At 46.8% G+C, this 18,046-nt stretch overlaps 1 protein-coding gene across 1 annotated transcript in view; it reads right to left on the reverse strand.

Annotated features, from left to right (window-relative positions):
- NCKIPSD (NCK interacting protein with SH3 domain) overlaps nt 1-16,347 on the reverse strand; it is a 29,475-nt gene extending 13,128 nt beyond the window's left edge. The window contains exons 1-4 of the mRNA XM_036739471.1: nt 16,078-16,347; nt 8,981-9,093; nt 3,212-3,416; nt 840-924 (exon numbers count right to left, since the gene is read on the reverse strand). Coding sequence (XP_036595366.1) covers nt 840-924; nt 3,212-3,416; nt 8,981-9,093; nt 16,078-16,248 — 574 coding nt within the window. The 5' untranslated portion in view covers nt 16,249-16,347. The remainder of the gene's footprint in view (nt 1-839; nt 925-3,211; nt 3,417-8,980; nt 9,094-16,077) is intronic.
- Nucleotides 16,348-18,046: the final 1,699 nt, after the last annotated feature.

The following is an 18,046-nucleotide window of genomic DNA, read 5'->3' on the forward strand; positions in this document are numbered from 1 at the left end:
TCCCCTTGTGTCTCTCGCTCTTCTAATTTTCTCCCTCTGCCTCCATTACCATCTTCCCTTCTTTCCTTCACTGCCTGGGGCAGGGATGGAGATGGTGGATGGTAAGTGGGAGGACTAGGGCAGCAGCTGCCCTGGGAAAATGTCAATCATGCAAGGGTTCCCCAGGCCCAAGCTCAGTGACACATGCCAAGAGCACACAGACAACTGGCTGACAGACAGCAGGGGGACGACGCGAAGATGACAATGACAATTTATTCTTATTCTGAATAGCAACGCCTCACATTTCTATAGTGCTTTAAGACCAATGAACTCCTTTACTTACCACCACCCTGTGAAGTAGTTAGGGCAGATAATTATAATCCCATTTTGTGAATGAGGAAACTGAGGCTAGGCATATGAAATGACTTGTTCAAGGTCATACAGGTGAGTGTCACAGACAGGATTTGAATCTACATTTCTGCACTTCAAGATCAATACCCTTTCTACTATACCATACTGAGTATACCACCCCCTCCACACATGTGTGCATGGCAGCTCACACACGCGCGCGCGCACACACACACACACACACACACACACACACACCCCGATCCAAACCACAGTGATCTCAAAATATGGCTCACAGTCTGTCTCACTGAGGGCATGGTGGTCCAGAATTCAGGTAAAGGAGAACACATAAAAATAATTCCTGTCTCTAACCCTCAGAGCCAGCCCAGTGGCCCCAGGCAGAGCAACTAGGTCCCCCAAGGTGAAGGAGCCAGCAAGGAGGTGCCCAGTTATCTTGTCCCTCTCTGCCCTTTTCCAGCATCCCCTCGCACCCTGCACAAAAACCCCTTTACCTCTCACAGAGCCCACAGGGATGGGCCGCCGCTTCCCTGGTGGGGGAGGTGTGATAGAAGCCACCCGTCGAGGATGCGGTGGGACCTGAAGAAAGAAGAATGAGTCTGGAACAGCAACATCCCAAAGCTGCTCGAGCCAACCTCAAAAAGAAACTTTCCAAAGCCTCCTCGTTTCTAGCCCTGCCTCGATGACCAATCCTAGCCCCCTGCGACTGTCACCATTCCCACCACAAGTCCCTGTCCAAGCCTCAGTAAGCACAGAATCCTAAAACCTCAGAGCTGGGAACATCCGGGGAGGTCATCCAGTCCAACCTCCCAATCAGGACAGGTCTCCCTCCTCCCTCCCTCCTTTACAGATGATCATTGAGCCTTTGCTTAATACTTCCAATGACAGGGAAGTTGCTCCTTCATAATCCAGCCCATCTCATAGCTGAACAGCTCTAATGAATGAAGAGAAACCTCTAAGTTCTTCCTTTCTTTCTTTTTCTCCAGATCTATGACATCACTGGTACAGGGAACTCCCAGTGTAGAAATCCACTCTCCCAGTACAATTCTGCCTTGCAACTTAGTCTGAGTCACCTGAGGCACTGACAGGCTAAATGGCTTGTCCAAGGCAATGCAGCCAGCACGTGTCCAAGGCACACTCGAACTCAGGCCTTCCTGACTCCAATGTCAGCTTCCTTTGCCCTCCACTATGGTGCCTCTCTAATTCATTATATTTAAACTGAAACATGCCTCCTATAACCACCCCCCCACACACACACACAATTGCTCCCACCTTTACTCTCTTGGGCTAAACTGAAATAGTTTAGTGCTCCTTACGCAGAGCAACACTTCAAACCCTTTCATATTCCCCACGACATCTTCTCCACTCCAGTTGCTTCAAATAATCCCTATACAGCATGAAATCCTTTGCCCTTCCTATCCTGGTTACCTCCTCTGGACACGCCACAAGTTTTTAACATCCCTTCAAAATCTGAATTGACTCCCACGTATGGTCTGACTAGGACAAAGTACAGCAGGACTATGGGTTCCCTCAGACTGGACATTACGCCTCTCTTAATGAAGCCCAAGATCACATCGGCCTTCTGGGCTATCACAACACGTGACTGATTCATTGGAAACTTTCAGGCCATTAAAATCTTCTGATCTTAACTGGGGAAAAACAAAATATTTAATAAATTTTTTTTAAAAATCTTATCTTTTCCATAGGACTGTTGTACAAGAATAGAAATAAGAAGAAGCAGCATTTACACAGCACCTACTGTGCGCCAGGCACTGTACTAAACACTTGCAAATATTATCTCATGTGAACCTCTCGACAACCCAGGGAAACAGATGCCATTATAATCTCCACTTTCCAGTTGAGAAGGCTGAGGTAAATAGTGACTTGCCCAGTTAGTAAGTGTCTAAGTCTGGATTTGAACTTGTGGCTTCTTGACTCCAGGTCCACTAGGCCACCTGATTGCCTCTTGCCTCGCCTTCTTCACCCTATACTAGTACAGCTGATTTTTTTTTAATTCCAGGATAAGCTTTATCTTTGTCCCTATTATATTTCATTTTATTAGCTTCATGCCATTGTTCTAGCCTGCTGAGGTCTTTTTAGTTCCTGATTTTGTCATTCACCTGGAGTTCTATCTCTCCCAAGTAATCTGGAAACCTGCCATCTATGTTTTTACCAAATCTAAAGGCTGACATCGATAATGCCCTCCTCCTTGGGTCCAGCCATTCTACCAGTTTCAAATATACTTAGCTTGACCATTATCTCTCCATTTTGTCTACGAGGGCATCACGAGAGACAGTCAAAGGCCTTGCTGAAATCTAGGCATGTGTATGATGGTTGGCTGCATCAGTCTAAGAATCCTGGCAAAGGAGAACACCAGGCTATTCTGGTAAGACCTATCCTTAGAACTCTTGCCAGCTGCTAGTGACCCCTACTTCCCTTTCTAAGAGGTAACAAATGATCTGGTCTAGAATCTTGCCAGTGATAGACACTAAGCTTTCAGTGTCTGCAGTTTCTAGTTAGATCCATCTCCAGGCCTTGCTGACTAGGGACTAGACAGCCTAGACTTTTGAATTCAAAGGTTATTGACCTTTTTTTATGTCATGGATTCCCTTTGGCAGTCTGGTGAAGAACTATGGTCCCCTTTCAAGAATAATGTTTTTAAATAATTGAAGATAATGCTAAATTTCAGTTTGAGATTAGTGAAAGTAAAGATGTGATTTTTTTCCACCCAAGTTATAGCCCCCCTAAAATCTATCCACAGATACTCTTGATGATATGTGGATTCCAGGTTAAGACCCCTTGCTCTAGCTAAACTTACAGGATCTGCTTATTAACACTCAGTGATTCCTGATTCACTCTCCAATACCTGGTAGGAAGCACTATCCTCTCCCAGAAACTCAGCGCTGGGCAGGCTGTGCTGTCTCTCATAGCTGGTCCTGCAAACCCCATTGGGCTGCCTAGAGGTGGCAGTGTCCAGGTGGTGGTCACTGGATGAAGGGGTCATGGTCACCGGGCTGGGGGCTGTGTGACTTTTGCGGAACAACGTTTCCTTCCTGTGGTGGATCAGCTTCCTGCAGGGAGAGGAAAGTGCAGATACCTGGGATCTGGGCTCCTGCCCTTGAGAAACTTCATGCTGAGGCGATAGAGTTCGCTGAAAAAAGGTGAGATGAAGCTCTTCATAGCAGGGAAAATCTTCTGTCGTCACGTCTGTTTACGTAAAGGAGTATAAATGATGCTCTGATTTAGAGACAGTATGGTGTTCTGGAAAGAGCCCTGGATTTAGTGTCCGAGCACCTGGGGTTTGATCCCAGTTTCGCCATTATTTGGCTCATGACCTTAATTCAGCAAGCTATTCAACCTCTGAGCCCATTTTCTCCTTTGGAAAACTGGGATAATAATACACCCATTCTCTACCTCCAAAGGGAGTTGTGAGGAAAAGTGTTTTACAAACTTTAGCATGCCCTTAAAATAAGACGTGGTATTTCCAAATATTATTGTTAATCTTCCACTGAAATCCCTGCTGATACCTCATAAATGGAATGGGGGGAAGGGGTTCCTGGGATCTCCAGGGCCTTGCCAGTGAGGCACACATTCTGGCAAGTACTGCCAAGCTACAAAGGTTTCAGGAACAGACCATGGACCAACTTAGCTAAACTTAGAGAGGTTTATCACCAAGTTGGCTATAGGGTGATATTTTTTTTGTCTAAAGAAACTCTCAAAGGGCACCTACCGAGTTACACAGGGGCTGGAATCTGCATCAGTGGAGGACGGGCCCATGTTCTAAAGTATCCTTTAGAGACAGGAACTAGAGATTCATGAGGCTCAGAACCTGTCAGTCATCTTTGCTTAGCCAATGAGCTGAAGGGTCATGGACTCCTGGTGATTTAAGGGTTCTCTTTATGCACTTCTGTGAGCTGTTTGGATCCTATTTTTGAGGTGATAGGAAAAATTTATTCTGTCCCCACCAACTCTGGGGACCTACCCCTAAAATTACACCAAGGAAAGAGAGAAGGATTCACTGAATGATCAAGGAGTGAAGTATAGAATGGCAGATTCCTGACTGGCAGAGAGGGAGACTGAAATTGTAGAATGGACCTGATGGGCTTAACCCAGAGTCCAGGTAGACCAATCCCAAATCAACCTAGGGTTTCTGTGGGACTCTGAGAACCTGGAGGGAGAAGCTAGATGTTCTAGGCCTTGGCAAGAACCATGGGCCAAGCTCCCAGCTAGGTAGGAAAACCATAGCTTGACTGATAAGCTTAGAGAGTCTAGGTACCACCTAGTCTGAGAATGGATCATTTTCTCTTAATCTATAGTTCTAGTGATGATGATGATTATTTATTATAACAATAACACCACAATTTCTGTCTATAGTGCATTAAGGATTACTAAGCACATTCCCTACAACTTTCTAAAACCAGAAGTATAGGGAATAATATCCCTATGGCAGAGTGGATAGAGCTGGCCAGCCTTAGAGCCAGGAGACCCAAGTTCAGGTCTTGCCTCTGACACACAATAGCTGCTGACTCTGAGCAAATCACTTAATTTATCAGTGGGAGAGGCAACAAGTACATAAATTGCAAAGAAGGCACCAAGCTGCATTGGTAGAAGGAGTTTCCTCACCAGGGGAGTCCCTATGCCAATGAAATCTCCAGTCCAGTCCTTATCCTAATTATAGATCAGGAAAGAGGCCTAAAGAATTTAAATGATTTACTATATAACTGTATATATTTACTATATAAGATTACAAAAGCTAATAAAAGGAAGAGCCAGGATTCTAACACTAACCTGATCTAACAGACCATGCTAAATTTGTAGATCACAAGATCACATGATTTAGCACTAGGAAAAACATTAGAAAGGATTTAGTTCAATCCTCTTATTTTACCTATGAAACTGAAGCCCGTGAAATAGGTGCCCATGAGAAGTTCATGAAGTGACTGGCCAAGGTCACACGGGTAGTACGTGGCCAAGCTGGGATATGAAGTCAGGTCCTGTACCATGGTATTCCCTCATCAACAAAGCCTAGGAAATCCATTTTTGGGCGGAGGATCCATGTGGGGACAAAGGTGAGAAGGGAAAGGAGGACGGGATGCCAGACTCAAGAATCCAGTTACAGTGGTGGCAGCAGGAGATGGGAGGGGTACTTAGGGATACAGTAGAATCATTCTTCAAGTCCACTGTCCCAGCATGGCAGCCAAAAAAATAAAGTCCCTGGCTGAAGTGAGATGTCAAGGAAGGGAAAGGGAAAAACCTTGGGCCTCCTGAATTCACTCAGATTCTAGGAAGCCCACTCAGCTTGGTGAAGCTTACCACCCAGGGCTAGGTCCCTCCACTGTCTCTCCAACAGAAATGGAAAACTAGGTGGGCGGGACCATAGCATCCGCTTTGAAACAGAAGGAGAGAAAAGAGCTGGAGGGGATGAGCATGGGGTGGGGGGGGGGGGAGAAGGCAGGATGGACAGAAGAGGAATGTGGTTCCTAAAGGAACCAGCAGTAAACCTTTTAGGATCCAACTTATTTCAGGGATTCAATTCCTGGAGATGAGGGAGAAGCTCAGAAACTGCAACTCATTCAGCAGGAGAGCTGGGTGACAAGAAAGCCATGGTAAAGAAGAAAAGGAACAGGGGGAATGACTGGGGGAATCAGCTCCAAAGTGAGTGGAGAAATATCATGAGAAAATTTTAAAAACATCAAGGTCCCTCCTCCTCTTCTCTAGAATCCTGTTTTTGTTTTACTCTGGTGAATTATTTACTTTATGTTTCCCAATAGGAATATGCCCATCAGCACTTTTTTTTGGCCATTAACAGCAGTTCCTGTTTTTCTAATACTTTAGCTTTACAAACTACTTCCCTCATACCAACCTTTTGAAATACATATTGTAGGCGCTGTCATACCCCTTTTGCTGAAAAAGAAACTGAGGCCCCCAGAAGGAAAGTGACTCATTGAGGGTCATGGAGATATTAAGAGCTGAAGCTGATGCCGAGGCTAGAATTCCTTCTAATATATCATGGGGTCTCAATTCCACCACAGCTACATAAGGCCTTCTAACAGCACATCCCTAAAACTTGGCACGTTATTTCCCATACCCCCTGAGTGGTTGGGGTTCACAGGATCCTAGGATTTAGGACTGGAAGGGACATCAGATGTCATCTAATCCAATCCCATAACTAAAAAAAACAGAAAAGGGAACTGATGCCAAAGCAGGTGAAGACATCTGCTCAACGCCATATAACTAAAAAATGGCAGGGCTATTACATGAATTCTCCATCTGAGTCAAGCTGGCCTCCCAGATGTTCACCACAAAGCATATTTCATCTTTTAGCTCTATGCCCTTGCACAAGCTGGCTCCCATCCCCCAAATCCACTTCCTTCTTCTCCTCTCCTCTTCTCGGAATCCCTAGCTTCCTTCAAGGCTCAACTCAGATACGACCAAGCAGTGATGCTTCCTAGCATGCAAACAAAGCCTTTCCAAGATTCCCTCAGTTATCAACCTTCTCTTCCTTCTGAAACTACTCTGTATTTATTTCATGTATACTTTGTATTTACTTGTATACACTTTGTGTGCATGTAAACTTCAAGGCCAGAGTTTGTTTTTGTCACTGTATCCCTAAGAACAGAGTCTTGAGTATCTAGTAGGTGCATAATAAGTGCTTGTGGACCAAAACAAATGAACCTGGGCTGCTGTTTCCAAATCCAGCGCCTCTTCCATGACATCATGTTGCTGCTGCTGCTGTGCCCCCCTCCACCCACACCCCTTCCAGGCCTTGCACCAGTCTCTGGGGATGGGTGGCATGACAACCGCCTCTGACCCAGGCAACTCTGAAGCCTTCCCAAGGGCTCCTTGGAGCTCTACAGAGAGGATGCCCCTGGCTAGTCTCTATCCACATGCAGAGGCTTTGGTGAGGGATTTTGGAGGTGAGGGAGACAAAACCAATCTCATGACTACAGTTACAGCTTCCCAACCTAACCTATAAACCTCTATAACACCTCCCGCACCTAGGTCTTCTTCTCTGCTCTTACCAACACCATTTTAATTCAGGTCCCTGTTATTTCTTGCTTGTATCAATTAATCAAGACATTTCTTAAGCTCTTATAATATGTATTAGTAGGCACTGAGGATGAAGAAGCCAAAGTAAAATAGCCCCTGACCTCAAGGAGCTTAGATTCTCTTGGGGACAGAGTGTGTGTGTGTGTGTGTGTGTGTGTGTGTGGCGGGGGTGTATAAGTATATATAAAATATGTACAAGATTGGCAGATTTAGAGAGAAAGAATTCTAGCAGCTCGAGGGAACCGGAAAGCATCACAGAGAATAAAAGCTGGTGCGTGAGCTGAGTCTTGGAGGAAACTAGAGATTTGGGAGGGTGGAGGTGGAGAAGGGAACACTTTCTAGCTGCACTATTTATTGTAATAGCTGTAACAGCTCCTTAACTTGTCTCCTTGCCTCAAAGCTCACCCAGCCCCAATCCCTCCTTCCCACAACTGCCAAAACTCTTCCTGAAGCACAACATCTGAGGGTGCCACTCCCTTGCTCAAATAATTTCATTGTACATAATTGTACATAATACAAACTCTTCAATACCCTGCTCTAAACCAGTTCCCACTTCCAGCCTTTCTTCCCACATCTCCCCTTTAAATTAATCTCTCATTTAACCCAAATTTAGATGTTTTCTGAGTTTACCCTTCTTCCTCTTCCTCCCGCCTGCCCCTCCCTACCTCTAAGCACTCATATAGGACTGAAATGCACACCTGCTTCATTTCTGAAATTCTTTTCTTCCTTCGAGGCCCACGAATCAAATGATATCTCTTCCATGAAGCTATCCTTGATTCCTCCCTGCTTCAGGAGCTCTCTCCCTTCTCAAATCACTTTGTCTGAATCTCTCTTTCATCCCTATTACATGACTATTTGCATATATACATGTAAGTCATATCCCCTCCCCCAATAAGCTCCTTGAAGACAGGTGCTATGTCTCTTTTTTTTTTTCCCACCTTTCATCCCCAGCACAGGGCCTGGCATGCAGTAGGCATTTAACAAATGTCTTCTGGATCAAAGTGAAATTTAGCAAAAAGGACACTTGTCTTGGGGTTGAAAGACATGAGTGTGAATCCTGGCTCTGCTAGTGGTTTGCTACATCTCCTCAAGCACATTCTATCTCCTTATTAGTAAAATAGGATTAATAATGTGTTTTGCCTGCCTCATGGGGTCCTTAAAGTCAGTATGTGCTTGATAAATGACCCATAGCCCTGAAAATACTATAGAAATAGACATATAACCAGGCATGGAAGTGCATGCCTGTAATCCCCACAGCTAGGGAGCCTGAGGCTGGTGGACTGTTTGAGCTCAGGAGTTCTCAGCTGTAGTGGGCTAAACCAATCAGAAGACTCACCAGGCTACCCACAGAGGGGCAAACCAGTCCAGGTAGGAAAAATGGAGCAGATCAAAGCTCCTGTATGCCAATCAGGCCCTTTAGTGGCTGACACTCTTTCAGCCTAGGAAAGAGGAGAACCAAAGCCAATCTCAAAAAAAAAAAAAAAAAGAAAGAAAGAAAGAAAATGAAGGGGAAAGAAGAGAAAAAAAATGGACCCTCCAAGGCCTCCTTCCCTCCCTCCTTAGTGCTGGCTGGACCCCTACTCACTGCAGGACATCTCGCTGCTCCAGGTTATACTTGCCCCCATTCTTCATGGCTGCATTGTGCACCGCTTCAATGGCACGGTCAATGGACTGGAGGACGACATCTTGCTCTAAGCCCTGGGGGAAAGGAAAGGAGATGTGGTAAGGCTAAGCCTGGGCCCTGGAAGTAATGTATGTTTTTAGACCTCTCCTTGAAAAGGGAACAGAGATAGCCTGAGCTGTGAATCCTTGGTCCCACAAGGGTCTGGCACCAGAAGAAGTCATGGAAAGGGCCCAATGAAGGCAACAGAACTGGGTTTGAGTCTTGGCTTTGCCACTAACTCACTATGTACCTTTAGGTAAGTCACTTCCCCGTGAGCCTCAATTTCATCATTTATACAATGGAGAGTACATCCACTGGAGAATGGCTAAGCCAACTGTAGGGGAATTACTGTGTTGTAAGAAATAATGAACACAAAAAATTCAGGTAAGCTTTGGGAAGACGTCTATGAACTGATGAAGATCGGGGTAAGGAGAACCAGGAAAATAACATGTACCACAACAGTGTGAATGCAAAGAACAAAAAAATGCTCTATAATTATTATGACTAAGTCTGGTCCTGGTGGTTGTCGTTCTGTTGTTTCAGTCATGTCCAACTCTGTGACCCCATTTGGGGTTTTCTTGACAAAGATACTGAAGTGGTTTGCCATTTCCTTCTCCAGCTCATTTTACAGATGAGGAAACTGAGGCAAACAGAGTTAAGTGACTTGCCCAGGGTCACACAGCTAGTAACTATCTGAGGCCAAATTTGAACTCAGGTCTTTCTGACTCTAGGCCCAACAATCTACCCACTGCACCACCTAGCTGCCCTCCTGGTCCTGAAAAGGAGTTGAAAGGATGCACTGCCCTCTCCTTCTTTGCAGACATGAGGGACTATGGCTTTGAAATATATCTAGTCTCAGGCCTAGCTGATGAATGAGAGGACTGACTTTGCTGAAGGGTCTTTTCTTCTTTCTTTTTGCATCTTTGTTCAACAGTTGGTTCATTAGGTGGGGGAGGGGACGGGGATAGATTTTAGAATAAGCTGTAAAAACAAAGAATATCAATAAAAAAAAATAAAAACAAAGGAGCCAGAAGAGATTATCTAATCTAGGCCCTTAGTTTTTTAATTTTATTTTTCAGAATATAGGCATTCTACGTTCTAAGATCCCTCTCAGCTCTATATTTCACGTTCTGTATACTAAAGAGGCATCGTAGGTCTGATATTTGATATTCTAAGATCTCTCTCATACGGTCTCTGCTGTAGAGTGAAGAGATGAATGGCTCTTACTCAAAAGAAATAAGTAGGGTCACACAACAGAAAAAGCCTCAGAATGAACATGGGTTATGGGTTATGGGTTCACTGTATGTCCTTAGGCCCTCTTCTTCTTGGTGCCTCAGGTTTCCTTCCCTGTAAAATGAAAATATCAGCCTGCACAGTCTCTAAGGTCCCTTCCCGCTTCCACATTCTGTGTGGTGTGGAATGTCTAGTCGACTCTGCAGAAGGTCCAAAGCTGACTTCTCCTCTTTGTCCTTTACTCTTCCCCCTTCCAGTGTCCCTGAGAAGACCCTCAATGGTACAAACCTCCTGGAAACACAGCCAGATATTTCTGAAGGAATCGCAAAATGTGAGGTTTGAAAGAGACCTTCAATGGCCATCTTTCCAGCCCATACAAAAGGGACCGATACTTCAACTGACACAACAAATGGTCATCTAGCCTCTGCTTGAAAATCTCCAAGATGGGTGGGGTAGGGTGGACCCACAACCTTTTGGAGTAGTGCATTATTTGGAGGTAGCCTTTAAGTAGTACTTAGAAGAGGAGACGGCCTTGATTCAAGGCCACAGACCAAAGCTGTCAGGGACCCACGGAGGTCCTGTGGCGCAGTGCATAAAGAAGCCTGGTCTGGGAGTTAGGGATTCTGGTTGTTAGGCCCAGCTCTGTCGTTAACTCATTGTTCGAGCTTGGGCAAATCCTCTCCTCTCTTTGGGCTTCAGTTTCCCCCCTCTGAAAAATGGGAACAGTGGACTATATTCCCTCAGCTCTAACAGTCTATCAGTATTTAAATCTTAGGTGCTGTTGATGGAACTCATCTGTTGTGGCCCCTGATGAGAAATGAACTTCAATGTTTTCAACCTGCAGTGACTGGGGAAATGAATGGGAGTCACTGAAGAGGATTTAGAGAAGTAGGCAGTCCCTGGTGACCAGAGCTGGGGTTCAAAACCTGTCAAGTTACCTCTAAGAGTTCAAGGTCTTCTCTCTGACTAGACTCTGGGGGAGAAGCAGGAAGTTCAAGGCCATGCGAGAGGCAAGAGTTTCAAAACAAAAGAAGACAACGATTGGTGAGACGATATGAATGATGGAGCATGTCATGGAACAGGATTGCACCATAAGAAATGACAAATATGAAGAATTCATAAAACCTTGGGAAGATTTACATGGACTAATGCAAAGGAAGTAAGCAGATCTGGGGGAAAAACTTACTGGATGATGACAATAATCATGTAAAGGAAAACAATATTGAAGAACTCAGATCAATGCCGTGTCTAATCATAACTTCAGAGTACTGGGGGTGAAGTATGTTTCTCGCCTCTAGGCAGAGTGGTAAATGACCATTGGTGTAGCATGATACACATTTTCAGACACAACCACTGTGTTGACATGTTTGATTTGATTATAATTATTTGTTACGAGGGAGGTTCCAAACAAGTGTTTGGGTTTGTTGTTAGTTTTGTTTTAATAAAGCATCAATAAAACATTTTTAAAACAAATTAAAAAAAAAACAAAATAAGACACTCAAGGAAAGAGATGGCGCACAGGTGAGCCTAGACCCGCCTCTGAGGAAACTCTTTAGGATAATAACAATTCCCATTTCTAGAGCGCTCTACAAAGTGTCTTCCTCACAACCACTCTGCATTAAGCAAGCATTTTCCTCATTTTACAGATGAGGAAACCTGACGCAAGGATGGTTAAGCGACTTGTTCAAGGTCAAACCCCTCCTAAGTGCTGGGAGCCAGAACTCAAACTTGGGCCTTCTAAATGAGCTGAAGGAAATGGAGATGTTTAGCCTGGAAAGAGAAGACTTAGCGAGGACAGGATAGCTGTTGTCAAGTACCAGAAGGGCTGTCACAGAGAAAAGGAACAAGATTTCTTCTACTTGGCCCCACAGAACAGATCTACGAGCAATGGGTAGAAAGGTCTCCACAGAGGTCCACTATGAGGAAAAACTTTCTAACAGAGCTCTCCAAAAGTGGGATGGGCTGCCTCAGGAAACAGTGACCACTTCAACACTGGAGGCCCTCAAGTGGAAGTTGGATGACTGCTTGTCAGGGACGTTATCAGAGATTTCCTGCTTATAGATGACTTGTGAAGTCCCTCCCACCCCTTCATTCTAAGCCCAATCATCTTTCCACTACAGGCTAATAAATGTATATCAGACAAATTGGCCCAGACAAGGGAAAAGGATGATCCTTTAGTCACTGAAATCTCCAGGGAAGAGGAAGTGACTCTAAGGTCAAGAAAAGATGGTATGAAGCCCAGGCGAGAAGTCTTTGTAGCCAGATATACATGGGCCTTCATGATCCAGGAAGAGGCATCAGAGTAACTATAGAATCAGAACCCAGAGCAGTACTGGGCCAGAGAGGGACAGATGCAGGTACCTCATCCCCTTTCCCAACATCGTAACCACCTTCAGAAGCAACTTTTTTTTTTTTTTTTGCTTTTTGGCAGGGCAGTTGGGGTTAAGTGACTTGCCCAAGGTCACACAGCTAGTACATGTGTCATGTGTCAAGTGTCTGAGGCGGAATTTGAACTCAGGTCCTCCTGACTCCAGGGCCGGTGCTCTACTCACTGCGTCTCCTAGCTGCCCCCAGAAGCAACTTCTAAGAAGGCCTTCACCCAGACAAAGCTGAAGCGAGGCTGGAATGAGGCTGGGACCCAGGAGCTGTCAGGAAGTAGGACAAGGCCTCTCCTGGGTCTGGCAGCCTAGTCATCTTTGGACTTTAGTTTATGCTTCATTATCTTGGAACTTCCTCATGGGATCACAAGGGGAAGGGACCTTAGAGGCCATCTAGCCCAAACCCCATCTTCACCATTCTACAGATGAAAAACTGAGGCCCAGAGAGGGGAAGTAATTTGGTAAAGTCACTCCATTAGGAAGTGGCAGAGCTTAATTTCTCCTCACTCCCATGTCTAGGGCTCTTTCTACCACATCACACTGCCTCCTAAGGAAGCTGCCTTGTAAAGGCTGGTCCTGCCCTGGCCATATTGAGGGGAGAAGAACAGCTCTGGCCAGATAGGTACTGAGTAAGGCTGGGGATAGTGGAGTTCAGTAGTTGACCCAGCTTAGAACGGGAAGAAGCCCTGGAAGAATCCAGGGAGCTAAAGGTGGCAGAGGAGCAGCAAGACCAGGATGGGAGAGCCAGGGACAGCAGAGGATGCTGAGTCTTGCCTGTCTTTCAGAACAAGGACAGAGCAGTCTCATAGCGCAGAGCCTGGAATGTTAACATTGCTAGGCACATCCCTGAGTCTAGGACTGCTAAGAAGAAAATGCTTTGTTAACATTAAATCATATTTATACAACATTTTATCATCATGATGATTATTAAAATGTCACAGATCAGAGCCTTGAATGCGACAACTCACGTCAGACCTGCAGGAATACAGAATGCCACAACCAAAGTCAGAAAGAAACATCCAGAAATCCTGTTTGCTGCCACACCCAAAGCAATGAATGGGCTGAAGCCCTCCAGAAAGGCTCCCAAGAACCCCCAGGAGACACTGCCAACAGGAAGAAAGATGAGCCCTGGAGAAAAGAGGCCTCCTCAGTAGTGCCACTTCCTATCACCCCTCAAACACCATGAAGTCACTGCACCGCTTGGCACCACAAGCCTTTGAGGTTCTTATATACCCCCCTCAATCCCCACAGCATCTAATAACCCTCTCCCTAACACTGATCAAACCTGGCTTCCTCCACACACCCCAAAAGTAAGGGATGCTAATAAAAAGTTGACTCCTGGTTTCCCTTCTTCCTCTACCCACTGCATGCCCTCCAAGGCAAGTCTCACAATTTTGTCTTCAATTAATGGCTGGCAAGACCCTAAGAGGCAGAAACATAGCGACTGAAAGAGAAGAAGCAAGGGGAGGGGAGGGGAAAGAAAGTGACCACACATCCCAGACCTCTGCCCTGGGACTGGAGGAGACACTGAAGGAGGAGGCCCAAGTACCAGGGTCTTATAATCTCGACCTTCTTGTCAAACTTCACCCCTCCTTTCCTCAGCTCAGTTTTGACCTCATCACCACTGGGCTGGGTGTCTGCCTGTTTCCTGAGCTCTCTAAGAATATCCTGACTTTCCCGACCCACCCCACCGGCCCAGACGGCGCCAAATGGACCCATAGACCAAGACCCAGACAGACAAACAGCAGAGCTCCAAATCCCTAACCAGGGAGGGGCTGCTGTGTGACATTCCTTTGACAGAGCTGCTTAGGGGCACTGTTGCAGCTATTCAAAGCCACTCTCAGAAACATGCACACACAGATACAAGCAAGGTCTCACAAATATTGTCAGTCACGACAGGGACTTTGTATGTAGCCACTGACTGCCATGAGAATATATAAGCTGTTACAACTGGAAGGACCTTAGAGATCATCTCATTTTTCATTTTACAAAATGAGGAAACTGAGGCCCAGAGATGCTATATGATATAGCCGAAGGTATATTTCTGTGAAGAGGCCTTCTACAGGAGGCCAATGTAAAAGGTTCCTCCTCCTCTCACAGCACATAGAGCTACATGAGGAGGGAGAGGTCAGAGCCAGGGGTGACCCCAACTATTGTCAATGAGAAGCCCCAAATGAAGAACAGGTCAGATAGAATGCCAAACCTCGCTCTAGCAAAGGAAACCTACTAATTACATCTCTGTTCCAGCCTCCATAATGCCAAACACCAAATTCTTCCAGGAAGCCTACCCTGATTACACACATACCCATTCATCGACTTCCCACCCACACACACTTAGGCTTCAGTCTTAAAGATTCAAGGCCCAGGCTTTCGAAAGGCAAGGACTTCTTGTTCCTCAGACCAGGGCTGTCCAAGGGCAGGAAGGTGCCTCACAATCAGACCTGACTCTTCCCAGTGGAGAAAGGCCTGCTCCTCAGACTGGAGGCTGAAGTGCACAGCCAGCCACAGCTGCTATTTCTCCAAATTTAAAGGGTTATTTCTGTCCTGAGAGCTGGTTTGGGAATAAGATGATGCTCACTATAGACAAGGGACACTCCCAGTCCATCTCACAAACCTTCTCAAATACCAGCACCCCTTTCCTGACCCTAACTCAGAGTCAACCTCCCTTTCCAAACAGGACTAAAGTCTCACAAGACGGGGATGTGGAGGGGTGGGGTGGGGTGGGAGGGTTTCCGTCATTACCTTCCCAAGGGTTTGGGGGATAACATGGGAGTGGGGAAAGAGGTAGGAGGGATAAGGTGAGAGTTGTGAACCCCTGCTGGGCCAAGAATGCAGTCCTCCCTCCATCCCACCGCCCCTCCCCACAATTGCAAGAAGCCAGCAAGCCCTAGGACAGAGCAGAGGACCTAGCAGAGGGAGGGGATCAGAGGACATGCCTACCCCTTCCATGCACGCCCCGGGCCAGAGCTTCCCCGGGCCCCTCCCTCTAAGGTCCGGTCACGGGGCCCCTCCGAAGGCTCTACAGGATTGGGAGAGGAAGGGAAAGAAGCCTACAGTCTGCGAAGTTGCCGCGTTGTTAGGGTTTTTTAGGGGGCGGGGCTCTTCCGGAGGAGGATGAAGAAGAGAGGAAGAAATGCCGACCTGGAGAGAGCCCAGGGATGAGTGATGTGCAGCTGGGGTGCAGGGGACGAAGCGGGGGCTGTAACGCAGATCCAAGCCCAGCGGGATGGGACCCGGGGGAGGTGGGGGAGGTCAGGGAGGGAGGCTGGGGCTGGGCCGGGGACGGGGGATGCGATGGGGACCAGGGCCAGGCGCGGGAGTGGGCAGGGCGGGGGCGGGCCGCAGCTAGCCGGAGTCAGGGCCAGGCTCAAGGGCAGGGCCAGCGGGTGCTGAGGGGGCAGCTCTGACCTGCAGGCGCCGCAGGTAGGCCGGGGGCACATAGCCGGTCTCCCCGCTGCGGGCCCGGGTCGCCAGCCACCAGTGCGGGCTGCTGTGCTCCAGGATCAGGAAGGTCTCCCCCTCGCCGAAGGGCAGCGAGTTGGGCTCCGACGAGCGGAAGGGGTACACCGAGCGGTACATGAGGCCTGGCCGCCGCCGTCGCGGGCTGGAGGGTCCGGGAGCCGGGAGCCGGGGACGCCGGGGTCCAAGGGCTGCCGCGCGCCTGCTCCGCCCCGTGACACAGCCGCGTGCGCGCTCCCGACTCCCACTTCCACCCCCACCCCCGTCGCGGAGCCCCGCCCCCGGGGGCGCGCCCGGCCCACGCGCGAGAGCGCGGCCACCCTGGACCTGGGAGTGGGGGGCTTCCACGCAGCCCCACAGGCCGTTTGACTCCAGGACTGCCCAGAGATTGGAATCAGGAAACGTGTGAATAATGAAAAATAATGACAGGCAGACCCAGAGTCAAGCAAAGGAGAGGTGCCAAAGCTAAAGTGACACCTTCGATTATAGTCACCCCCACCTCGCGCGGCCCCCTGAAAGCTATTGCCAGGTACAAGATACCCTTTGTGTCTGCATCTATTCAGAACATCACCTTGAGCCCTCACAGAGGTATTCACTAACAGATGAAACAAGCTTGACCAGCAACATGAGCAAAGGAAATTGATAAAACAGAGTAACAAAGTAAAATATGCAGCAGGTTTCTCGCAGCCAGTCTATATCTAGATAGAGTGAATCCTAAGCAGCTACCCGTGGTACATAAAGATTAATCAACACAAGGGCATGCAGCTAGGTGGCACAGTGCATAGAGTCCATGAATTGAAATCTTCCCTGTTGCTGACATACGTTGGAGGGGCAGCAGATGGCACAGTGGGGAGAATGCCAGGCCTGGAGTCAGGAATATCTGAGTTCAAATGTAGCCCTGGACACTTAGTAGTTTTGTGATCCTGGGCAAGTCACTTGACTCTGTTTGCCTCAGTTTCCTCATCTGTCAAATGAGCTGGAGAAGGAAATGGCAAATCACTCAAGTATCTTTGTCAAGAAAATCCCATGGACAGTATTGGCATGCTTATGGTTCACAAGGTCACAAAGAACTGGACACAACTGAACAACAACACAGCTAGTAAGTGTCTGAGGCAGAACTCCAACGGGGGTCTTCTTGACTCCAAGAACAAGGTAAAATCCAATTCATTTACAGAAGACTTTACAAGGAGATGGAACCAAAACTGAACCTTGAAAAGATTTTAAGAGGATATTCATAAAGCACGTTGGTATTCTTAAAGCATAGGTCTGACTGTCATCCATCCCCTTATTTGAGAAGCTTCATTATTGCCTCTAGGAAAGAATACACTTTAAACCTTTCACTGCCTCTCTTTCCAGAAAGAAACCATTGGATGTATTTCTGAATACATCTCCTTCACCCTGGCTATCTCCCATGCCTGGAATGTTCTTCGTCACTTCTACCACTTGGAATCCCTAGCTTTCTCCAAGGCTCAAATGTTCCATGAGGACTCTTCTTTAACTCATCTCAACATGTTATATTCTCCTACCAGAAAATAAGGTTCTTAAAGGCAGAGACTATTTTTTTTTTTTGGTATCTGTGGTACTTAGTACAGTGCCTTTCAGGTACACTTAATAAGTGCTCATTCAATTGAGGAGATGAGGAGGGCGTGGTTTTCAGGCATGGTAGATAACTTGCGCAGGACATGAAGGACTGAATTCTGGGAATATGTAGTAGTCTAGTTGGACTAGAATATACAGTGCATGAAGAGAAATAAGGCTGGAAATACAGATTGGAGCCGGATTATGAAGGACCTTGAAAGCAGTCTAGGAAATTCATATTTTATTCTAGAGGCAATCAAGATCCCCAGGGAAGTGTCATATTCAAATTCATACATTGGAGAGAGTATTTTAGAAACTGTGAATCATGGACTGGATAAAG

Source organism: Trichosurus vulpecula, chromosome 9 (assembly GCF_011100635.1).
Source record: "Trichosurus vulpecula isolate mTriVul1 chromosome 9, mTriVul1.pri, whole genome shotgun sequence".
Classification (NCBI taxonomy): Eukaryota; Metazoa; Chordata; class Mammalia; order Diprotodontia; family Phalangeridae; genus Trichosurus; species Trichosurus vulpecula.